The sequence below is a fragment of the Diaporthe amygdali genome, assembly GCF_026229845.1.
Source record: "Diaporthe amygdali strain CAA958 chromosome Unknown NODE_2_length_3802984_cov_64_841326, whole genome shotgun sequence".
Taxonomy (NCBI): domain Eukaryota; kingdom Fungi; phylum Ascomycota; class Sordariomycetes; order Diaporthales; family Diaporthaceae; genus Diaporthe; species Diaporthe amygdali.
In genome coordinates this window covers 1,982,675-2,006,339 of record NW_026517022.1, presented here as the reverse complement: position 1 = coordinate 2,006,339, position 23,665 = coordinate 1,982,675, and the positions used below count along the sequence as shown (strand labels likewise).

Here is a 23,665-nt window from a genome sequence, read left to right as displayed (position 1 = left end):
CTATAGCCTACAACTCAAGTCGTCAACGACCTTACCCGCGTGTACCGTGCCAAACTGTCTGCCTGTCTGTCTGCCTGTGTGCTGCTGCTGTCTGCCGTCTCCTGTCTGCTGTCTGCTATCTATCTGCCCAGGCAGGCTGTATTACCTCACTCCTCAACCGGAGGACAAATTCCCCCCTCAATGCCCTGCCCTTCCCTCTGGAGCAAACACCCCGCACTGAAACAGTTCCCGAGACCGCATGCCGGAGGTGCAAGCTCCAATCTGGCAGACCTCCAGGCTCCATATCGGTCACCAAATACCCAACGGCACAACTGCCGAGCCCATCATTGCCTAAAACTGTTTCGTCCTCATCGAAGCCCAACAGCCTCGCCATGGGCTCGGTGGACGCAGTCGTCCCGTCCAGAATCCTCCGGTCTACAAAGGCTGTCCACCTTCAGACCATCACAGAAAAAATATAAAGAAAAGAATTTGAACGAAACTTCATCTTGTGTTACCGTTCTCCTGTTCACCGACACGCGATCCACTTCCAAGCTCCTCAAGCTCGGTTCCAACCGTATAAGACATACCATCCTTGCCACCACTGCCAGGTTGTGTCAACATTACGAGATATCGCGGCACTGCTGGGACCAACCAGCTTGTTCCGTCCGCCTGGCCACAGGAATATCGCCCGTCCCAGACAATCACAGTCCCTCTATCCCAGGTCCAGGTCCATGTCCAGGTTCAGGAATGTCCCGAGGAGCCTTTCTCCCACTATCCGCCTCCACGTCCACGTCCGCTTGTCCTAGGTCCCACCATCCACATTCAGCCAACCATCCATACTCCACTGTCTGAATCCTACTGTGAAGATACCACTGGCCTGACCTGAGCTGGTCTGACTTGAACTGGTCTGACTTGAACTGGCCTGACCTGGACTGGCCTGATTTTGAAGTGCCTGTGTGGTATCGTGCTGCCTCCTGTTACCGGGACCTGGCTGCCTCGTGCCGAAGGCGCACACACATACGCACACCACACACCACATCCGCTGCCCTAGCCATCCATGCGCCATGAGGCGACCCCGGATGGAGGAGATGGAGGGTGGGAAGGGCCAAGTCATTGCCCTCCGCTGTGCTCAGCCTGCTGCCAGCTGTCTGTCAGCTCTCGTTTCCAGACCGACTATCTGATGTCTGTCGGCACGTGGTTGCATCGGATCCCCAAGCGCTGCCCGGCTCGCAAGCCCAACGGCCCGGGCAGCCATGCCTCGCCCTGCTCGCCCGGACTCGTGTGTGCGAAGGTGTGCTCTCCATCCCTTGGCACCCGCAGAGGTCACCAATACCCGGCCGTCTCACATTGTCTCCAAGGAGCCCGTTGTCACATGAGGCCGTGACTAGACCGCGGACATGACTCTCTTGCTCGCTGCTCTTCCGCCTCCTATGCTATGCTTTCACAGCTAATGCTGGTTACAGTTTCCGATATTTCAAGGTCACATCCATGAAACAAAGACCGCGATTTGCTCTTTACTAGGGGAAGTACATGATTCATCCACTGCCTTTTGACAAGCTTCGAGAACTTTTCCACGGCCTTCTCCCGTGCAGTGCAACACTTCCCTGGATGGATCATCGTTGGGCCAGCGCAACACTGCATCGAAAAGATTGGGCCACCCTGCAGCACGCCTTCACCAACATGGTTAGCCTCCTGTCAACCACGGGGAATCCACGCCTTGGAAATGCGGCCCCAAACTTAATGGGGGAAAACTGAAGGAAATCTCTACAACAAGCTTGCTCGAGGACCGGACTGCGGATCCGCGAACCTCTGCGTCCTGGTGCCCTTACAGGCTCTGATCGCAGATTGCAGAATGCAGGAGGCAAGCTCGGCAGTCCGTCCGCTGCACCAGTGTGAGGGGCTTTTGTGTCAACGGCAGGGAACTCTCAAGTGAGGCCCTCCCCCTTGCCTGGCGCCACTGCCCAAGTCTGTTTGCTACTATTGTATTATGGCGGACCCAGGTGACGAACTTGCCGCTGTCAGGAGGAGATAACTGCCCAACAGGAGGCAAGCCAAGTCAAAGCTGACCGCTTCATGGCTTTGTGACGACCAAGTCAGATATCTCCCCACACCTCCCTCTTGTCGTGAGCACTATGGACCTGCGACTTTTCATAGGCCTTCCACGTCGGCGTCAAGTAGTACGCTGATGATGAGTCAAAACACCTTCACTCGGCCACTGGTCCCGCTTATTGAGTTGTACGTTCAGCTGCATAATCACTGGGTCGAGCCTTCCGCGAGTAAGGTCAGCAAGTCCAGTTTTCTTACGACATGAATCAGTAGATAATACTCATAGGCATCCCTCGAGTTCAATATGCCTTCTTCTATCCAGAGTCTGGATCCATGGTTGTTGTTCCCTATCCTCTTCTCGCCCCATCAACCCGAGGTCAAGATGTTGCTGCAAACTGGCCCGACGAACGACCTCAAGGTCGCCCTGGGCGCCACTCTTGTCTTGCTCTTGATCTGGTTGTCCTCCACTATCTACTACCGCAAACGGCTCTCATATCCGCTGCCCCCTGGGCCACCGGGAAAGTTCCTAGTTGGGAACCTGGGCAGTCTTAGCGACCACCCGGAGCTGGACTACGAACGATGGGGGAAGGAGTACAGTAAGTTCCCGAGGAACATACTCGGCCACTCAGCAAAGTATGCCTGGATAGCCGGCTGAGACCTCTTTAGATTCCGATGTTGTTCATGTTACTGTCCTAGGACAGCACATGATATGCCTCAACAGTGTCAAGGCGGCTACAGACCTCCTCGACCGCCGTGGGGCCAACTACTGTGACAGGCCTCGCTTCACTCTGTTCGAAGTGTGGGTAGAAACGAGCCACCGAGTTCATGATCAGGACATAGTACTAATGACCATGGATAGGATGGGCTGGGGCCTGACGCTTACCTTTCTCCGCTGGGGTCCGCAGTTTAAACTTCACCGACGCCTCTTCCAGCACACCTTCACACAGTCCGCCGTCAAGACCTTTCGGCCGATGCAAACCCACGAAGCCCGCAAAGCCGTACGCTCCCTTCTCGCTAGTCCCCAGGAATGGCGCGACACTGCCCTCCTTCTTACCACTAGCGTCATTTTCCGCATCGCCTACGGCCAGGAGATCAAAGACAAGGACTCGCCCTACACGGCCATGGCTCACGCCGCTAACAAAGTAACCACCAACGGCGGGATAGCAGGCTCTTCGGTCGTGGACCTGTTCCCACCAGCGAGGTACTTTCTGCCTTCGAGTCTCTCTGCCCCGTTGCGGCATGCTAGGGAAAGCAGAGGTGCCATCAAGACGATTCACGAGGTTCCATGGGCGGACAGTATGCGCGACATTGAGGCCGGAAATGCCTCCCCCTCATTCATGAAGTTACACTGGGAGCGTTTCGTCGCCAATCAGAAGGCCGGCATCTGGCAGGAGACCACCGTCGCTGACCTCAAGGGCGCAACCGCCGCGGTGTTCATCGCCGGCGGGAACAGCACCTGGGGCACTGTGCTCAGCGCCATGCTGTTCCTCACTAAATACCCTGACGTTCAACAGCGCGTCAAGCAGGAAATCGACGACGTGGTCGGCGCTGGCTGCCTACCGACGTTCGACGATAGGCCAAAACTCGAATATTTCAACCGCTTCATGAACGAGGTCATGCGCGCCCTGCCGCTGAACCCGCTGGTCATCCCCCACCAGAGCATCAAGGACGACGTCTACAACGGCATGCTCATCCCCGGGGGCTCCGTCATGTTCGCCAACACTAAGGCGATGTGCTCCGACCCCACCACCTACCGCGATCCGGAGAAGTTCGACCCAGATCGCTACGAACGGGGCGAACCCTACCCTGTCGGCAACTTCGGCTTCGGGAGGCGGAAGTGCCCCGGCAACCACCTCGCCACCGCGACCGTCTTCATCTTCATCGCGACGATGCTGGCGACGTTCGACCTGGACAAGGTTATAGGGCCAGACGGAAAGATGATTGAGCCTGAGGCTACGCTGACGGTGGGGCTCGGTGGCCACCCGGCGCCCTTTGAGTTGCAGTTACGAGTGAGGAGTGAAGAGAGGGCGAGGCTGCTCAGAGAGGAGGACAACATGGGCATGAGACCGGAGGAAAAGTGATTTTTGTTTTTCTTTTTCTGTCTTTTTACTATAACGACAACTGATGACTTACGACTTGCATATCCACTCGCATGACCTTGCATGCTTGCATTCATGATACCGCATTTAGACCTAGACCATGGAGATTGGGGGATGAGGATAGGAAATGGGAGCATGGGAATGGGGATGGGGATGGCATCTTTCCCTTTCAATAGACATAGAAACAAACTCGCAGGGCTTTTGCAAAATCAACGGAGTATTGGGGATTGTATTGGATTTCATGCTATGGTGGTTGGATTCTATGTATTCGTCGATCAATCTATCTATGTGATTTACCCAAAGAGCCTCCCTCACCTACACCTGTGCATATTCTTCTCCACGTCACGACGTAAAGTCATGATCATGATGAAAAAAAATCAACCTTGGCAGGTTCTCCTCGCTTGCGAGGGTGAACCACTCTTCTTTCCGAAGGCAGTCTTTGTGTGCAGTGACCGACTTCTCCTCAAATGCCCGAAGGCGAGGAAGGAAATCAGGAAAGGAGATACGAGGAAATCGAAGGATTCGCTGGGTCTATAAATACTTGAGGGTTGTCTGCTAAATGAAGCTTGCTTGCTCTAGTGGATGAGCCGGCGTGTTGACGATGCCGGCACTTGGGGAACCTTAATGGCCTGCTGCATAGTTCGGCTTGGACTATGTGACAGCATGACCACTTTTAATGCTAACCAAGATCAAGCAGGTAATCACTAATTCATGTGGGCTGATTTGTGGGATACGCTTGGTATGCCATGGATATTTCCCCAAGGATAAAAGGCGGAAAGATGCAGAGTTACACGCACACACCATCACACATGCAGACACACAGGTGTCATGAAAAAAAGCAAGAAAAATGGTTTCATTGCTAAACATGGACACCTATACCATGCGGTCTAGAGCTCATGAATTGCACCGCAAGTATACCCTCCCCATCCTGCCGAACCGTATCCTCAACGCCGTCCATATGCAAAAAAGACTTCAGGATGTGTTTGCCCAACAACAGGCTGCTGACATGATACCTAGTTGTGCCGTGCGGCCGCGGCAGCGAATTGCTCAGCCTGTATTTTCTCGAGCTCCTCCATAGACAAACCGCTCTGGTCGAACTTGTTGAGTTTCTTCTCTCGCCCCTGGTTTGTATCACGTCAGCGACATGTGGATAACCTCCGCGACTGCCGTAGGTTGTGGGGCAATCCATACCTTCTGTTGTTCCTTGTGCTCCGAGGCGGCCTCGATGACTGCTGACACGTACTCGGAGAAACCGAGCTGTTCTAGGGCCTTGGTGATGTGGTCGCATGCGATGGTCTTCTTTGCCTCCTTCTCTGAGATCTCGTTGGCCTCGGACGAGACAAGCGTAATGAACTCGACACAGCACTCGATCAACAGGTCCCGGGCCTCCTTTGCGAACGCCACGCCGTTAGCGGGCGGGAGAATCTCTGTGACTATCTTCTGGACCGTGGCTGTCATCACTAGTCAGCATGGAACGATGCAACGGGTGAGAAAGAGGTAATAAGCTGGAGACGGCAGCCAACATGTCTTAGTGCAAGGCTGGACCTCGCTCAGAAATGTCGAGGCAACGTCTCCAGATTGTATCCGAATATCTTCCCCCATCGAAAGCGAAATTGTCGTCACTCACCCTTTGGAAGCGACAGGTCGTCATTTGCTAGACCACATGTTAGCATTGCTGCAGCAAAGATGCCATGGGGGCAACCCGCACTAATGACTGAGTAGAAAAAATCCATCTTGAAGGGCTAGGCAACGATATGATGGATATACGGAGCCGAGGTTATCAAAAAGGAGTATTGTGCAAATAGGTTCAAAAAAAATGCAGTCCCCGAAAATGGGCCATATCGTTGACAGAGGTTCGCTGTGATGAAGCGACCATGGGAACTGTGACGCCATATTTCACTTGAGCAGCGCGTCGATTCACTTGAACCGACAAAGCCGTTGCAGAATGGTTCAGTCTGAACATGGCCCGTATCTGCAGCTCACGGCTGGCCCTCCAAAAGTCTCGCATTCGACCAAATTCGTACAGCGCGTGGGTGGCCTGGCACACAATGAAACTCACCTCCAAACTCGTGATCAGACATGGTGAAAGAGTGGCGCCGCTTGGTGAGTTGCAGTGAGATGAGATGCGAGCGGATGCAGAATGCGGCCTTTCCTCCTTTTGGATGGCCACGTGGAAAATGGATAATATGGAAAAATCGACGGTCTTTCAAACTATGTTATGCTCTTCATCATTACGAGTCTGGTGGTTGCGACATGCTGGAGCGAGATCGTGCTGATTTGTTCCTTTTTGGAAGGCGAGGCCCCCCGTCCCGCCAGCCAGAAGGAGCTGCCTCAGGTCGGCCTTTAAGTACTTTGAGTCGCGTACTTTACGCTTCCAGCACAGGGAAACGTCTCAGTTGGGGGCCGCTTGCCGCTTTGGCAACAAATGTGGCTCAACCTATCGGCAGCCTGACTTATCGCTCCCGGTCTAGCCGCTTTGGGTACTAAGCGGGCAGGCCTTTCACAAAGCCCAGCTCAGCAAACTCGAAGATTTTTGACGATAAAAACGCGACCTGTTCGCAATCTCCTACTTTTTGCTCCTGCAACGCTCGACACAATCTCTGCATTGTCGCACAAAACATCCTCGACGTCCTTGCTGCTGATTTCAGCAAGATCCAACGTCGGCATGGGTTGAATCAGAGAGTCTTCATGTCTGTCTAAACAGACGCGCAAAAGGTTTGTGGTTTCCAACCAGTGTCTCCCCTCCTCCACCAACACAACAATATGATGAACTCGTTGTCGCCCCAGGCATACTTAACCATGGTGATTGACTCGTCCTAAGCCAAACGGACTATCTCTGATGCATTCTTTTCACGCTCATTCTTCGCCGCATACACTCTCCGAGACTGGCATCGACTAACAGCGCTGATAGGTTTGTTCTCAAATTTCCTCCATACTCGCGACGACCACCCAACAACACATCTGCCATGATGTCCAAAAAATGTAGTACTATCAAATGCCGATCACGACATGACGGAAACAATTCAATACCTGAGCAACAAGCATCTTAGTCAGCGCTTGCAGAACAGGAACACGGCAGAGGATGCTGACTCCTTCCGCGTAGTCACTACACGGCCTGTTGGCGCCGTTGCAAACAACAAGAAGCTGAGGACGTTCAAGGTGGGTCACGATTCTTTCCTTGTTAAAAATTCCGATTATCATCGGAGGAGCCTATGATTACAAAAATCATTCCATGCTAAAACTGAATCACCCGTGTGGAAAAAAATGTACTGCTTTTCATCTTTCGAATGAGGCTCCTCTATGCATCTAGATATTCTTTTGCAGTCTATTGCCTGAATCATCTGCTGACATACTGAAACAGTGAACTCTATCAGTCACGATACGAAGCCAGCTCCGGGCCATTCCATCTGCGCATGGTTAGCATTCATAAATGTCGAGGCGGAGTCTGGTGGGCTCACTGTAAAAGTCTGCCGCTCAAGTCGAGCGTGCCATCCAGCGCAAGCTTGGCAATCACATTTCCAGGACCCTCGGGTGGGTTGAGCTTGCCCTCTTCGAACGCAGATACGAAGCTGGCGTGGTCCTTGTCGTCCATGAATCCCCTGCCTTGCTCACGCAAGAGCTTCTGCATGCCCGTATCTGTCCTTCCGGGGCTGACGGAGATGGAGACAATGTCCTTTTCTTCAGCCGCCAAGTGCTGGACGAGAGAGTGCAGGGCAGCTTTAGAAGAGCCGTATGGGCCCCAAGCCTTGTAGCCCTTGGTTGCGGCACCTGACGAGGTGAAGATGATGCGGCCCTTGGTCTGCCTCAGCTGGGGGATGACAGCCTGGACAAGCGCAAGAGGGCTGAAGAAGTTGATGTCATAGATGGTCTTCCACTCATCGACTGCAGAGTCGGCAATGGGCTTGATGGGCTCAAGTGCTCCGTGATTGATGACGATTCCGTCGACCTTCCCACCCAGCTTCACAGCAAGGTCTGTGACTTTCGTAGCATTCTGTCATAGACTCGTCAATCAATAATTCATTTGATACTCATCTTATCTCTTAATCTCTCACCTCAAACTGCGTCAAATCGGCGGCCAAGTATTCGACTTGGGATGGGTACTGCTTCTTGAGAGCCTCAAGCTCTGTCTCAGTTCGTGCCACCAACACCACCTTGTGCGAGTTCTGCAAGAGGTACTGTGAAATTGCTAGACCGATGCCTCGGCCAGCGCCAGTCACGATGATTGTCTTTGCCGCCATTTTCGCTTCTGCTGTGGTTATTGAGAGCAATGTACAGGCGGGCAATTTGGCTGGCCAGCTCTTGATATCACTCACACAAGCAGATTTTGATGTCACTGGCGGGGCGGCAAGTCGATGGCTTATATAATCAAAAGCCAGTGGCCCCTTGAATCAAGAGCAGGACATCCACCCGCAATGTTGGTCGACTTCCATGCTAAACGGTCTGAGATCTGAGTACCTAGGTGGTCACAAAGTGAGGCTGGGTCGCTTCTTGCTGTGCTGACGTCTTGCCCAGAATCGACGGCTTTTCCATCAAAAGCTTCTGCGCTCATCCTGCTGACGGCAAATTCGTCATAGTACCTCAAGGTGGTTGACAAAGTTCAATGGAAATCTGAATGACTTTTGCGTCTTTGATCAAGTGAGTCCACTCCCTTTATGCAAGTGTGATGGGCCTGGATTCCGGCAGTGGGAGTATGGCCTTAGTCTTATGTCGCGTCGATCACGGAGGATCAAGCCAGGGCTATGGATTGAGGCTCGACTCGTGTGAGCAATCTTGCAATCTGAAGACAATTTCTGGCAGGGACGGTGGCCCAGTTTGAATCAATTCCTTAAATCTAGTGGTTTTGGGGCTCAAGAAGGTGGCTTGAACAACGGCAACTCAGTCTGGGACACGTCTGACGCAGATCGGGGAAGGCACAGCAGATATGATGGCCGTGATTGCACCGGCATCTTGGCTGGAGATTAATGATTGGAGACCTTGAGATAGCTCTCGCGGAGAAATCTGAAATCCACAGAGGTTCAAAGAGGCTATGATACTATTGCCAGCCTTGCCCGCGGGCGTCTTTCTTGTGGCAGATATTTTAAATTTTTTCTTGCATATTTACAGACAAACTGAAATTTACACCAGTATTCACCACTCTAGGACAATACTATCCCACATGAATCCCCTCCAAGTAGTGTTCCTAGTGACCTCGAACGTGATAGTATTCCAGCCTGCACTCAACACCCCGGCGTCAAATGGAAACTCAAAATGCCTCCACTCACCAGCCACCGTTGCGGATCGGTACAGGCCCGGGTCGTTCAGAAGCTTCGGAGTCCCGCTCGTCAGGTTGCCGATGATCTGATCATTAGCAAAGATGTTGGAGCTCGCCCCAGTGCTATAACTGGCAAGGGATACAATAAGCGTCGCCTGGTCCGACCCAGCCGACGCGCTGGCGTTGGCCGGGACCTCGAAGCGGATGGTCCAGTTGCCGAGCCACGTCTGCCCGAAGCACCAGTCCTCCGTCTCCGAGGACCCAACGGTGTACGTGAGGCTGGCCGGGCACGAGGCGACGAGGGCGTGCTGGTAGGGCGCGCCGCCGTTGTTGAACCCGTACGCGTAGCGGTCAAAGTCGCCCACCTGGAAGAGCTTTGTCTTGTTGGAGACCAGCCAGTCCAGGGCGCCCAGGCTCGTCTCCTCATCCGCCACCACCTCGACGCCGTTGCGCAGGAACGACGTCGTCACGTCCGCGATCTCGCTGCCGTTCGACCACGCCTGCAGCCCGTAGGTGGCGGCGCGCACGTCCTCGAAGGCAAAGCCGCCCTCGGCGTCCGCGTACCCGGTGTAGTAGTAGTCGCCGCCCATGTCGAGGGCCGTCTTGTTGGGCTCGTTGTCGCCCAGGAACACGGCCGCGCCGGCGGCGGGCCGCCCGTCCGAGAGCACGAGGCGCCCGCTGACGCTGCCGCGGCGGTGGTACGCCTCGTCGTCGAACCAGGCGTACGGCCACGCGGCGAACTCGTCCTGCGCGCGCGCCTCGGCGTCCGCGGCGTCGCCGCCGTTCAGATACCACAGCCAGGGGCCCCACACCTTGCCCGCGGGGAACACGTCCGAGCTGCTGACCTGGAAGTGCGTGCCGTGGATCATGTTCAGCTGCACGGCGTCGCCCGTCGCGCTCTCGCGGTGCACCATCAGCTCCTGCTTCAGGTGGTCCCCGTTGTAGTAGTCCTTGCCGGCGTTGATGTACCAGCTGCCGAAGCCCTCGCCGTATACGCCGTACGCCGTCTGCTCGCGCACGAACGCCGAGAAGTCGTACTTGGTGATGTAGCCGCTGCCGTCTGGCCGCAGCCACGTCTCGTCCTGCACCTTGAGCTCGGGCAGGTAGTCGGACAGCGGCGGCAGGGGCTCGTCGCGTCGGCTGGTGCGCCCGCGCGGGAACGTCGTGTTGTCGAGCCGCCAGAGCGTGCGGAACTCGCCCAGCACGGGTACCGCGCGGTTCACAAAGTACTGGTACGCCCCGGCCAGCCCGGTGTGAATCACCCAGTGCATGTCTCCCTCGATGGCGGTGAAGGATACATCGATCCAGGGGCCGGACTCGTCCGTTCCGGATGAGGCGATGGAGGCGGATGTCCAGTTAAGGTTGGATGCCGCACCGTCTATCGATATTTGGTCAGCGCCTATCCATTTTCCACGTCGGCGGCGGCGGCTAAGTTTCCTAGTAATTAGAACTTACTATATGACACGTAATGGCCCACAGCATCTCCAACAAGATCGCGCTCCTTGTAGAACAGCTTCACACCGTAGGTGCGCTGCTGCGTCAGGTTCCACAGCTCATTGCCGATGACCCATGTCTCGTTGTTGACCTGGGAGAGGAACGGCCCAGTTGCGCGCTCCACGACCGGGTGCGCCTTCACAAGAGCGCCTGCGAGGAGCAAGACCGCGTAGGAGAGTAAGCCCGTCATGACGGAGGAAAGGCGAGCCAGGGCGTCGGAGGCATGTGAGCAACCAGCCGGCCCTCATCCCAGAAGCGGGATACTCGGGAAGCTTTATAAGATATCATGACGCCGTCGCGGGGCTTACTTCGCGCCTTGATGATGCGTGAGGCGTGCAACAACGGCGAATTGGTCCCGAGATCTGAAAGGGGCGAGGTTCGGGCCATTAATCCCACGAGATATGCGAGGAGAAAAGTCTTGGCACCCACCGTTGACGAGCAGGGCTGGCTGGCTGGCAGGGTAATTGACTAGCTCACTACGCAAGCAGTTGTTTATTCCCGATCCAGTTTGGGTACTCCGACGTCGTGTTTCTTGGATCTCTAGTTGCCTTTTGGGCGGCCGTATTGCCCAGGTGTCTACAGGCCCTTGGCTCTAGATACTCGGCTCAAGATTGTACGGGAACATCACTTGGGTAAAGAAAAAATTGATTCGCTGGCTCTATCATTCGAAAACAAGAGGAGTTTTGAGAAACTCGGGGTATAAGGGGATAAGACATTACATAGGCGACAAGTATTCAGTCAAGAAACTCCCATCTCTTTGCTCAATGCCCATTTTCCGCTGCCTCAATCGCCGATGCAGATGCAACGCTTTTGACAAAAATTGGTAACCAAGAAAAAAAAAAGGTAAAAAAGAGCAAAAAGAGAACAAAACGTAAGCCCTTAGGAGCCACAGGTCCAACAGAGCTCTCATGCCGTCGTTGGCGGGCGACTCTCGTTCCTCAGCGCGCTTGGTCCTTGAAAACCTGGCTGCGGCCGCACCTCGTCTAGCTCTACACCTTCTTGTTGTTGTTCTTTGGCCTTGCGCCGGCGTTCCTTGATTCTCAAGTTTGCCAATCGCTGGTCCCCTTCGTTGTGCCTCTTTTTGAAGTGGTAATACGTCGGTGGCCGTGGACGGCACAGCACAACGACCCAGTTCGTGAACCAATTGCCTTGGGTAAATGCCCTGTATCGATCCTTCTTGAGAAACTTGTGACTGTTGAGAAACTCGCGTGTTGTCTCCCCGCGTGCCATGAGGAACATGTGATAGCCCATGAGCGCAGCTGGGTAAAGGAAGGCGATAAAGCCATATATCACCATGGCGAATGGCACGGCATCATGGTTGATCGCTTGGGCGAACGTTACACCCTCAATGTTCATGTATACCAGGATCTGGGCTAGAGAAGCCCCGATCAGATACATTGATAGCAAGGTGGCCGAGGAAACGAACGTGAAGAAGTAGCGGTAATTGCGTCGACCCACGCAGTTGTTGAGCCAGACACAGTGGTGGTCTGCTGTCTCAATACAATTGTCGCACATCCGACAGTGGTGAGTGCGAGGGGGCCGCCAGATTTGGCAAGTTTTGCAGTACTTGGTCGGCACTTCCATGGCAGCTGTCGACGACTCAGCCGACTTGATCAACGTCCAGTCAGTGCTTGGAGGTGCCAGCCTCAAAGGATCTTCGTTGATATCAGGGGGTGGGTTCTGGTGTAGATTGCGAGGCAATATCTATTCCTCAAGTCAGTTTACTTCCGGGTTTGAAGAAGATCAGGTGGGGGATTACTTACACCAGGATCCGACGTTGAAGCGTGGAGGAAAGAGGATATACAAATAAAAGCCAAGTAGGCAAAAATGAGTGGGACAGCCGGTGAAATATCGTGCCAAAGGTCATGTGCGGAAAAGACGAAGAACAGAATGCAAGGAATTACGACAAAAGCTCCCGTGGCAATATTGACGGGCCGCGCTTTGGTGTTCTGCAATCTGCCGCCCATGCAGAAGACAGTATTCCCAAGGAAATACTCCCAGTTGCGACCCATGTCCTGCCTACCAGCCTTTGGAGCAACAGCCGTGTTTGGCCTCGGATCGGTAGCTCCGTCACCAAAGCGTGGGGATGAGGCGACGGACTCGAGTTTCTCGCCGCCTTGCATGTTGCGATTCGACGCATTCTCTCCCTGATTGCTTCTCCCAGGTAATAAGAAGCTGGACCTAAACGACCGAGGAGTCAAAGGGGAGGCCTGGCCAGAGTTCTTGTAGCTTTTGTCCAGGTTCACAGCCAAGCCTTTATTCTCTGCCGTCTCCCTTTGCTTGTTCAGAGGACGAACGCTGTCGGAAACACTGCCTTGAGGATAGTGACCGTTCGCACTGGTGTTCGCCGTGGCGCGGTCAAAAGTCTCGGGAGCTGTTACTTCGGTTCCGCGTGACGGAGGGGGGTGCTCGTCTCCGGTATATCGGCGCGCCGATGTCGACTGGGACTGTATACTATGGCGTACGACGTTGGCCCCGATAGTTGTGGCACCGGCCTCCTGTGACAATGTCTCGGCGGTCTCAGGTGGACGGCTCATGGTTGAGGGCCTCGCCACGCCTCGTTGCGCCTGCAGCTTCTGGGAGCTCATGGGGCGAAAGAAGGAGTGCGAAGAGACAGACGGGACATGGCTCCGGCCTGCTGCGCTGGCAGGTCGTCCTCCAGTTGCAACAGAGCTTGAGCCGATGCTGGCAGCCACGCTGCCTCTTTTGCCAGAGAGCCCGCGGCGCAAGGGCGTCGGTTGCGGCCAGGCGCCGGGAGCCCTTTGCGAGGAGATCTGCGACCTGACAGTACCGCTCTGCGAGGTGGCCATGCTCTGCCTATTTGGGTTTTGCGCCTCGATCTCCCGTCCATCTTCGGTTCCAATATCGGTCATTCTCGAGGATATTATGCTGGGCGGGCCGGTCGCCCTGCCTGGATACTGAGGGAAGCTGGGCTCGTCGTCGCCGGTGCTGGCAGCCCCAGCCGGGGTGTTCGACCTCGAGCCCTCCTGAGATGCCATGGCGCCGAATGAGCCCTTGTGGGTGGTCTTTTGATCTCGGTGTGATCTCGTGGTCGCGGGCGGATTGGGTGAGTCGCAGGATCAGCGGTCGGCTATATCATAGTTTCCACAGGTTGACCACGAGGCATCAAAGGGGCGTAGAGGAGAAGGAAAGTTCAATTCTGGTTGACAGGTGCCTTGGCTCTATGCTAAGGTTGGTTCGGAACGTGGAGAGTTGGGGTGGCGTGCAGGGCACCTCCTGGGCTGGCGAGCACGGAAATTTGCAGCGATCTGGTTGACCGTGGGGATTCAATGGGATGCGGCGACCAGAATAGGAATAAGAACAGGGACGGGGACAGGAGCAGGAGTTGAGATTTCGGCAGGAGGCGGGAAGAGAGCGAAATTAGATTAGGGATGCGTGGGTTGGGATTGCGGTATCAAAGGAGTGGCAGCGCAAGGCAAGGCAGAAAATGAGTGACAGGAGTTGGCGAAGAGGTTGGCGGCGAAAAAGGGAGGGTGTGACACGGTACGGGCGGGTGAGCACGACGAGACGAAGGAGAGGAGGCCTGAGCAAGAGGAGAGAGTCTGAGCAGAGTCCGAGATGCTTTTTCAGGTTCCCTCGCGAACGGACGCGGCATCCTCCCTCACTCCAGTCTCGGTCCAGTCTCCAGTCTCCAGCAGTCCCCAGTCTCCAGTCACAAAGTCACATAGTCAGCCCTGTCCAGGCCAGCCTGTCTGTCCCACCTGCAATGGCCATGCAGCAGCAGCGGCAGCGGCAGCAGTGGCAGCACACACCAGCATTCAAAGCGACATAGCACCGACGCAAGGCACCCGTGGCACCATCATCTTGATAGTACCGAGACTACCTAACCCCCTTATCTACCACCCTACAGTACAGAGGTGCCCTAGGACCACTGCCCAGGCATGCTAGGGATTGGCTGGATTTAGGCTGGACAGATGCGACGTGCACATCTTGGAGATCAGACCTTAGCAGCAAAACGGTATTGATATCAGCGTAGCCTCTTGCGGCTTAGGCCCCGACTCTACCTGCCTAGCTGGACCAAGGTAGACCTGGTAGGCTATGCCACGGGAGATTACGGTGCTGCCGCTGTGCCCGCCAGTTGTCTGCCAGCCAGACGGTCCCGTTCCAGGTGAGGTGGTTCTGTGGTTCTGCCCCACCGCCCCCACAGGCTTATGTCAGCCTCGTTGGAGCACCGCTGCATTGGCCAATGCAGAGTATTCCGGCTGGCGGCCGACCAATCACGCCCCGTTCGTCATAATCCGGCCTGCTGGGCGACAAGCTCCATTCTGCCACACCCGAATTGAATCATACGAGACCTCCATCATCGAAAGTTGTTAGACGACCCCAATCTTTTGCCGCAACGACCGCCTCCACCACGACCATCTCACCAGCCAGACCCGTCGTCACCGTTACCGAAACCCTCATCAGCAGCCATGGCTTCCAGAGTTGCCTTGCGTTCTTTCTCCACCACCGCTCGCCGGCTGCAAAGCGAGCATGTCCTGAAGCAGGAGACCAAGCGAAACCCCGAGCTTATGGTGCGTTGAGCCCAGCCGCTGCGGCGATCCACGAAGACGGCGACGCATTCGTCTATACTGTCCTTAAGGCGCAGCTACAGCCGAGAATCCGGATAAGAGCTGACATTGGCTTCCCGTTAGATCCTTGGTGCGGTCATGGTCGCTGCTTTCGGAGGCGCTGGTCTCTACTTTGGTACGTCTTGATGGCCATTACACACATCGGCAGCAGTCGGGAATTGTGCAGGCAGCCATGAGATACTGAGACAGATCTGGGACAGGACGCTCACCCACCTCCTCCACCTCCGAGCAGAAGGTGCCCCACGCCGGCAACCCCTGGGAGACCGGCGGCACGGGCAAGTACCAGTACTACCCAGGCGGCGACAGGTCCGCCGAGCCCAAGGACGCACCTAGCGCTGTCAACACCGTCGTCGTTCCCAACGTCAACTTGCCAAAGGTACGGACCCCATCAGCACGTTCAGGAGGATGAGCGGGCCGGCTGCTGTCATGGACAGGGAGCCCACGCAGTGAGCCAAAACACAAGAAGCTGACACACGGACTACAGGAGCTGCACGAGAAGTACAACAAGTGGGGCAAGGACGGTTACTAGATGGGTTATTCAAACTGTGGGAAGACGAAGAGCACGAGCAGCTCCCGCATCATGGGTAGCGTTGTGTAGATAGACGGTCACCAATGGAGACGATTCCACCGCCAACCCTCATTCTGTCCAGCTGCGCGCATCTCCAGAACTATGTGCCAGGTCACAGCAAGAGTCTTACTTAGTGGCTCGAAGCCACGCTAAGGCAATGCGCAGTTTCATGATGCAGTGTGTATGGGGAGCAACTTGCGACATTTTGAGAGTCCATGATCATGTGACAACATGGCAGTGAATTGTCAATGCAGTCAGCCCAAATGATGGATCTTGGCTTCTGGACCATTTCGTTTGAATCACTAAAACGTGGTTTGGCGTCCATAAACTCCTGGCATTATTATATACACCATTTTACGGGTATCTACTTTGCCTCCCGGTGTTGAAGGCTTGATGCCTTCCAGATTACAATTGTTTCTCGCAATTTCTGTCCCGTGTCTCGAGACCCATCCCCATGTATTGAGGGGCAACTCATTCTCCCACCTCACTCATAGCAGTACAAATGGGGAGCGCCTACCCCATGTAGTACTACAACTGACAATAGGAAAAAAATATGAACCATGGATGAAGGCCATTTACAATCCTGCCAATAGCGCAGCACCGCCGACAGCACCCAGGATAGCAGCAGTGGGTACGGCGGCGAACACGCCGGCGCCATTCCCGGTCATGCCGCCGGCCGTGAGGGTAGTTGTGGGCGTGATGCCCGAGGTGAACGGCGCTTCCTGCACGGCCGTCGCTCCTGAGAAGGCAGGTGTTTGGGTTGTGGCGCTTGGGTTTGGCGTGGCGCCTGGCATCATGGGGTTGAGGACGCTGAATGAGGGAGAAGAGAGAATGTCAGCGAAGTGGTTGTGGTACAAATGAAAAGGGGTTGAGGAGAGGAGCCCTTACTTGTCTATGACGTGGATGACTCCGTTCGACACGATGATGTCGGCTGTAGTGACCATGGCCGAGTTGACAAAGACCTTGCCGTTCTCCATGCGGACGTTGAGACTGGCGCCCTGCAGGGTCTCGAACATCATAGGCGTGCTAGTCATAGCCTGCCTCCTCATGGGCATCCCTTCCATCCCTGCCATTCCGGGCATGGCCATGGTCGTCCCCGACGTGCTGCTGCCCATCAGGAGATTGGTGCTGAACATGGCCATTTCGCCGCCGTGGAGGACGTGGTAGCTCAAGATAGTAGACAAGTCTGTCGTGGAGGCGCCCTCAGCCGCTGATCCAATCGCCTCAAATGCTTTGTTCGAAGGTGCGAAGATGGTCACATCCGACAGGCCGTCCACGGCTGTCACCATGTTGGTCTTTGTGAGTGCGCCGGCAAGAGACGTCAGTCCCATGTCGACGGCCGTGACGGACGGGGACATCGGGATGGTGAGAACTTTGTCGACTGGGAGTATGTCAGCAACCATTCCAACCTATGAAAACAAAGAGGCGAGGCTTGAGGAGAGGCCACGAGGCATTTTCTGGCGAGATAAAACGATATGGTTCGAACAAGAATAGCCACCGCCAAGCTCGCCGAGGAGAAACATAGAAGAAACATGGACCATTTCGAAGTCACTTACTGACGTGCACGACACCACCGTCAAAGGTGATATCAGCCTTGGTGACGCTGCTCATCTGCTTGAAGCCAGAGAAGATCATGGCCATGTTGTCCATCTTGAGCAACTCAACCTTCTGGTTGCCGTTGACCATAGCGAACGGCATACCCATGAGGGTGCTGACGAACTGTGGCGTCTCGGTGAAGGCTGAGGACATCATAACACCAGGCATGACGTGGTACTGAAGAAGCGCTGTGACCATGTTCATGTCGCTTGTGAGCATGGGCATGGCCTTCATGGCCTGCTCAAAGGCGTCGTTGGACGGCGCCAGGACCGTGATGTTGCTGGCGGTCGTCAACGCCTGCGTGAACTGCGGCATGCCGGCCAAAATGGCTACGCTCTGTTAGTCTGTTGTTCTATCACATGGTCATACCGACCTCCGGGCTTGCGTCTTAGTCTTACAGTTCAAGGTGCTCAGCGTATTGTTGTTGGCGGCAAGCACGTTGGCCAGCGGCTCGGCCGTTGCGACACCGGCCGCAAACGCGGTGGTCAACACCTGTGAGAAACGCATGTTCGCGGAAGACGACTGGGGACGGTACCGGACCTGTGAGAAGAAGATGAGCGAGAGAGGCTATCGCGCTCGAGCTCTGCCTTCACCTCACGACGGACTCCCGAGTATCATATATGCCGCCATCTCTCTCCACGGTCCCAGCCCGCAGCCATCCCGGGGCCTAATCATGACACCCTCAACACAGCCCCTCATGCCCACAAGTTTCCAGCCTGAAGTCTACGACCTTGACAAGGCCCGGGTAGCGAAGCTGCCGTTGGACACCCCAGGCATCTAGACTACCCCATTCGACCAGCTGATCTCAGTGCAGCTGAGCCTGAGAAGCGAACACGACTCGTCTCACGCAGGACCCCCTTGCCCACGATTTGGATCCAGTAGCTATCAAACCTCATCCTCCTCCCGGGTGCCAGTGGGCACAGTCGTGAGGCCAATGAGTGATCGACAACGCTTGTGATTTAAGCTTGAATGCTTGACAGGGCGGGCGGGCCTGCAGGTCGCCAATGGGGTGTTGGGACGAGGGTAAAACGGCCGCTTCATCTGGAAAGTAAAGCTAGCACTCGGAAGATCTGCCCGAGGGGAGGAGCTTGGGCTTCCGGGGGGATGCCGTGAGCTTGGCGGGCTCAGCGAGATCCAAACATGTTCGAAACAGAGGCGGGGAAAATACGTTGGACGTTAAGCTTTCTGGAATGATAAATACACGTATACAGCTATGTTGTCACCCCCTCTTGTGTAGGTGGGGAGCAGAACCATGAGCTTCAATGCTGCAGATGGGCTGCGGATCGAAGACCCGGACGATGTGTCACTTGCTCATGCTATAGTCACTGCATATTAAGAAATCTACAACTCCGATGTGGTCAAGATCGAAGGCTGATCCGATAGGATGGTGTAGGATGGCCTCTGAGGCCACCTCCAAACTCTCATGCAGAACCTTGGCACAAGGCCATGACAGCTCCGGGAAGGATCCATTCCGGTCGAGGCCAAGACGAATGATAATCAGTGCATCAAAAGGTACCGACGGAAGAACCTAAACAGCTACTCCTACAGCGGATATACAGCAGAGAATGTAATATATACCGGTGACTGCAAAAAAGGACCTGCCGTGGTTCGAACACGGGACCCCAAGATAGTTGCTGATTTGCAATCTTATGCTCTACCGCTGAGCTACAGGTCCCTGGAAGAAGTTTCCAGGTCTCCTGGACGAAGTGGCGGCCAGAAATGCTGATATAAGTACTCGAGTATCTTGTTGCGGAGGCGGAGCATATAGGGGGCGGGGCGTATTGGGCCCGCGAGGGCGGCCCAACTAGTGCCCTCCGCACGGACCATTACCGCACGGACCAACTCCACCCACTGGCTCGGCACTCGGCTGCACACTGCAAATATTTCCCAATTGGATGTAGGACGTTCATCGCACTGCTACTAATATGATTGTTCTCTCTGTCTCCCAGACCCTGCACTCCTGCGTCAGATGCAGTGAAGTCGATTATGCTTGGCTCGACGATGGAATTTTCATCCACGAATTTGGCAACGTTGCAATGCACTGGCCTTCCAGTGTCTGATTGTCTCGTGGAAGCCAGCTCCTCTACAGCCCACAGGGGATCGCAGATATTCGGGCACGGTTTGACCAGTACAGTACATAGTAATCCATCTTTCAGTATAACCTCCTATGGGACATTTGGGCAGCCTCTCATATGTCAACCTCTTGTTGACTGTTGGATAACCTCCTATGGGATAACCTCCTATACGGTAACCTCCCATAGGATAACCCCTTGTGGAGTAACCTCTTATATAATAACTTCTTGTTAACTATAGGATAATTTTCTATAGGATAAGCTCTTGCTGGCTATCATATTAACTTGTGTGGGATAAACATGTGTGGGATAAACTTGTGTGGGCTAAACTTGTGTGGGACAGCCTCCCATTGGATAACCCCTTATAGAATAACTTCTTGTTGACTATGGGATAGTCTTCTATAGAATAAGCTCTTGCTGGCTATTGGATAAACTCCTGTGGGATAACGTCCTGTGGGATAACGTCCTGTAGAATAACCTCATGTGGAAAAACCTGTCATAGGATAACCTGTCATAGGATAACCGGTCACGGGATAACCTGTCATGGGATAACCTCCTGTGGACTAAGGTATAGCGTCCTAGGAGATATATCTGATGAAATAATTTACGGAATAATCTGCTCTGGGACAGTGTTTACCCAAACAGGTTCTGGCCCCTTCTGATCCCTTTCCGAGCACTCTTCTGTACCTGGCCCACCTTTGGGATCCCTGCGAGTCGTAGATTTCGGGACTTGCCCGCTTCATACCTACCATTGTTCAGGGGCCATACCCGACTTGATGCGTGTGCAAATCTGTGTGACATCCAAGAGGAGACTGTAAGTCTTGGATTCAAGAGACATGAAATGTTTCTATCTCAGTCGCAGCTTTGCCCAGCCGATAAGAAGTGTCAAGCCTTCTGCCACGGGAAGCTCTGGAACAGACCTGGGGATGCCAGCAGTATTAGTCATTGTCGCGTCTATTCTCCCAGTCGAAGCGCCAGCCGCGCCCCTCCACACAGAGCACAGTGCCAGGCCGTGCGCCCCACACGTACCCCAAGTGAGGCATCTGGTGTGGGTGGTACCACCCGTCAGACCCCAATGGCGCAATCCACGCCAAATTATGCATCTTTTTTTTCATGCCCTCCCGATAACCGCGCAGCCGATCGGTGCGGCTCTGCTGCAGCTGATGGGGCTCCCGAGACCCGTCCGCAGCCGCCGGGAGGCTCCACCGCCGACGTCCTCTCCTTCCCGCCACCCGTGCTTGCCTTGTGGCCTCGCCCAATCCTCCCGGCATCACGACATCGCCGACCCATCCGCCCTAGTCGATGGCGACATCCACGCACGCACGCTTTCCGCTCCCGCAACCCTAGGGTTTCGAGCCCAGCCCGCCCTCCTTCGTGTGTGAGGAGGAGAGCCCCGAGCAGCGGCGCCACGAGGCAGACAGCCTGGCGGCTGGGCTGCCTGTCCGCTTGACGGCCTTGAGTCACAGGAATTGTCGATGTCGCAATGGAATGGGGCTTTTTTTGGCAGGTAGATATAAAATTTTGCTTTTGTCTTGTTCTGTTTGACTACTCTATATATATATATCTATGAGCCATCGCTCTCGCGATGCCATGGCACAAGAGACATGGCATGGGAATCAACATTTATGCCCTCCAAACGCCAGACCATGTATGGGTCACCCACTATTTTCCCCCAGACTCCCAAACGCAAATCACTGCAGGAAAACACACACAAATAAGCCAGTGCTATGCTCGTTGAAATCATCAAAGTCGTTGTCCGGGCGAAGAGAGAAATCACCCATTCAGACGAAGGTGTTCCGGTCTTGCTATGACGAGACTTGAACGGCGGGCGAGGCTGCGGCCTGCCGCCCAGAGTTCTTCTGGAAGGCCTGGGCCAGCTCCTCCTCCTTGCGCTTGCGCTCGAGTTCCTCGAGGTACTGGGTGTAGCGGGACTTCTTGTTGTGGATGCCGCACTCGGTCTTGTTCTGGCCCTTCCACCGGCCGGCCCGCTCGTCCTCGCCCGCCTTGACGGGGGACGTCGAGTGCCAGTCGCCGACAGACTTGTACCCCTGGTCCAGGAGCGCGTTGTAGGGCACGTCGTTCTCCTTGACGTACTGCTGCACCTGGTCGAAGCTCCAGTTCACCATGGGGTTGATCTTGACCACGCCCCGCTCGTCGTCGACCTCGATCACGGGGATCTGGTCGCGCTGCCCGCCCTGCGACCGCCGCCGGCCCGTCAGGATGGCGGCGACGTTGAGCTCCGTGTACGACCGCTGCTGCGGCTCCACCTTGGCGTACCAGTCGTACATCTCGGAAGCAACCTCCCACAGCTTCTCGCCGTATGTGGCCTCGAACTCCTCCACCGTGTCGCAGCCGTCTGGCTTGAAGATGTGGAGCTTGACGTTGGGGTACTTCGCCCGCACCCGGTCAATGAGCTCGTGGGTCTCCTTGAAGTGGTACAGTGTGTCGAGGAAGATCATGTCGACGTTCTGGGAGCTGGGGTTCTCCTTTTGCAACTTGGACAGCATGTCCAGCGTGACGAGCCCCGTGAGGCCGAATGCCGTTGATTGGTAGAGGTTGGGGAAGAGGACCTTGACGAAGCGTAGGATGTCCATGGGGTGCATGTTCTCCAGCTGGCTGTTCAGCCACTTCAGGTGGTAGGGTGTGAAGGTCACGGCTGGCAGCGTCATTGTGGATGATGTTGCGGATGCGTAGCCGGACTCAACGTCTTCGGTTGATGACGATGATGATTGTGTGTCGGATTTCGTGTCGAGGGCGCTCAAGCGAGGCGAGGAGCCCAGAGAGGACACGGATGAATCTGAGTGGGAGTAGTTGCCCATGTTGAGAGCCGTCTGGTCTTTCGATTCCACGAATCTCTGACAAAGAAGAGGAGTCTCTGAAAAATCGTATATGGGGGGTTGTGGAGTTAACACAGGCCTGGGGCACACAGGTCCTGGCAGCGCAGCAGCAGCAAGTGTTGGTGTGGCAGCTCAAGAGGATATGATGATATAGAGGGGTTGGGTATTTGTTTTTGGTGTGGGATGAGCTCGCAAGTGACTGGAACAGAGGAAGAATACAGGAGCAGTTGGCTTCTAAAATGGTTTTCGGTCACTTAGGTTCCGCACGAGACAAGAGCAGGATGAGATCAGATCAGGATGAGAAATCACTGCTCAGCACATCTAGTTGCGGAATTACGCTTGCTCTAATATTGGGCCGTGGTCTTGGTGGGAGGAGCAGCGCGCCCTGGCGGGAGAGACAGGGCAGGGCAGGCCAGGCAGACTTAGACACAACGTTCCAGCATGAATAATGGGGAAACCCCCGGGCGGCCGGGAGCAGCGACAGAAGGCGCTGGATCCAAGTACAAAGCTGTTACAGGACATGGCGCGAATCGTGTCTGCCGCGCAGTACTGTGAGGGGCGTGGGTGAGTGAAGCAGGCCGAGCGATGGCGCAATCCGGCCAGGACAGGCTGAGGCAGGCGATGATGGCAGGGCGATGCGATGTGTGTTGATGAAGGCCATCGATGGTGCAATCCGCGCTATTCCTTTCGTGATCAGGGTCCTGGCGCTGATTGGCCCGAGAATCAAAATCTGCCACGGTACCTCGCAGTGACAAGCGACCAGTGCTTGGGTTGAAAGGGGGTTCCTCTGGGAAAAGGCGTGGCAAGTGGGCTGGCCGGGTTGTTTTGCAGCTGTGACAAGTCCGGGGCCGCGGATGGCATTACTTAACCAGATCTGCATCTGCCGCGAGAACTCGCCCAGCAGATCTGGGGAACTACCCGTCCTGATGCAGAGGCATGTCGTCTCTCGACAAGTACACTTTTGGTTTCCCCAGAGTTTTCCTCAGAGGTCTTTTTCGCGGGAGACTGGGGGGGGCGGAAGGCTGGATTTGGTCTGGTCGGCTTAGACGGGACGCGGCACCATTTGCTCTGTCAGTCAGTCTGGGCTGGAGCCCATGCGCCCATCGTATTGGTCCTGCCGGGCTCCACCAG

The 23,665-nt window shown here is 55.2% G+C and overlaps 8 protein-coding genes across 8 annotated transcripts; 2 read left to right on the top strand and 6 right to left on the bottom strand.

The window, feature by feature from the left end:
• Positions 1 to 2,407: 2,407 nt before the first annotated feature.
• Positions 2,408 to 4,106, top strand: J7T55_011952 (cytochrome p450 1a2; the record flags this gene model as incomplete). Its single annotated transcript, XM_053136790.1, has 3 exons — positions 2,408 to 2,621; positions 2,692 to 2,824; positions 2,885 to 4,106. 3 exons carry the CDS (start codon positions 2,408 to 2,410, stop codon positions 4,104 to 4,106), a joined length of 1,569 nt encoding a protein of 522 aa, XP_052999757.1.
• A 1,031-nt stretch (positions 4,107 to 5,137) lies between these two features.
• On the bottom strand, positions 5,138 to 6,205 carry J7T55_011951 (TATA-binding protein-associated phosphoprotein; the record flags this gene model as incomplete). The annotated part of the gene is made up of 4 exons (XM_053136789.1): positions 5,138 to 5,245; positions 5,316 to 5,575; positions 5,752 to 5,778; positions 6,184 to 6,205. The coding sequence occupies 4 exons, from the start codon at positions 6,203 to 6,205 to the stop codon at positions 5,138 to 5,140; spliced, it is 417 nt and encodes a 138-aa protein (XP_052999756.1).
• Positions 6,206 to 7,494: 1,289 nt separating this feature from the next.
• J7T55_011950 (short-chain dehydrogenase) lies at positions 7,495 to 8,362 on the bottom strand (the record flags this gene model as incomplete). Its single annotated transcript, XM_053136788.1, has 3 exons — positions 7,495 to 7,531; positions 7,583 to 8,115; positions 8,177 to 8,362. The coding sequence occupies 3 exons, from the start codon at positions 8,360 to 8,362 to the stop codon at positions 7,495 to 7,497; spliced, it is 756 nt and encodes a 251-aa protein (XP_052999755.1).
• Positions 8,363 to 9,251: 889 nt separating this feature from the next.
• Positions 9,252 to 11,059, bottom strand: J7T55_011949 (rhamnogalacturonate lyase; the record flags this gene model as incomplete). Its single annotated transcript, XM_053136787.1, has 2 exons — positions 9,252 to 10,753; positions 10,831 to 11,059. The coding sequence occupies 2 exons, from the start codon at positions 11,057 to 11,059 to the stop codon at positions 9,252 to 9,254; spliced, it is 1,731 nt and encodes a 576-aa protein (XP_052999754.1).
• A 716-nt stretch (positions 11,060 to 11,775) lies between these two features.
• Positions 11,776 to 13,868, bottom strand: J7T55_011948 (palmitoyltransferase ERF2; the record flags this gene model as incomplete). Its single annotated transcript, XM_053136786.1, has 2 exons — positions 11,776 to 12,549; positions 12,633 to 13,868. The coding sequence occupies 2 exons, from the start codon at positions 13,866 to 13,868 to the stop codon at positions 11,776 to 11,778; spliced, it is 2,010 nt and encodes a 669-aa protein (XP_052999753.1).
• Positions 13,869 to 15,302: 1,434 nt separating this feature from the next.
• Positions 15,303 to 15,990, top strand: J7T55_011947 (uncharacterized protein; the record flags this gene model as incomplete). Its single annotated transcript, XM_053136785.1, has 4 exons — positions 15,303 to 15,404; positions 15,525 to 15,576; positions 15,662 to 15,837; positions 15,946 to 15,990. 4 exons carry the CDS (start codon positions 15,303 to 15,305, stop codon positions 15,988 to 15,990), a joined length of 375 nt encoding a protein of 124 aa, XP_052999752.1.
• A 614-nt stretch (positions 15,991 to 16,604) lies between these two features.
• Positions 16,605 to 18,132, bottom strand: J7T55_011946 (beta-Ig-H3/fasciclin; the record flags this gene model as incomplete). Its single annotated transcript, XM_053136784.1, has 4 exons — positions 16,605 to 16,839; positions 16,918 to 17,410; positions 17,586 to 17,954; positions 18,024 to 18,132. The coding sequence occupies 4 exons, from the start codon at positions 18,130 to 18,132 to the stop codon at positions 16,605 to 16,607; spliced, it is 1,206 nt and encodes a 401-aa protein (XP_052999751.1).
• Positions 18,133 to 21,502: 3,370 nt separating this feature from the next.
• Positions 21,503 to 22,516, bottom strand: J7T55_011945 (phosphoadenosine phosphosulfate reductase; the record flags this gene model as incomplete). Its single annotated transcript, XM_053136783.1, has 1 exon — positions 21,503 to 22,516. One exon carries the CDS (start codon positions 22,514 to 22,516, stop codon positions 21,503 to 21,505), a length of 1,014 nt encoding a protein of 337 aa, XP_052999750.1.
• Between the last annotated feature and the right edge of the window lie 1,149 nt (positions 22,517 to 23,665).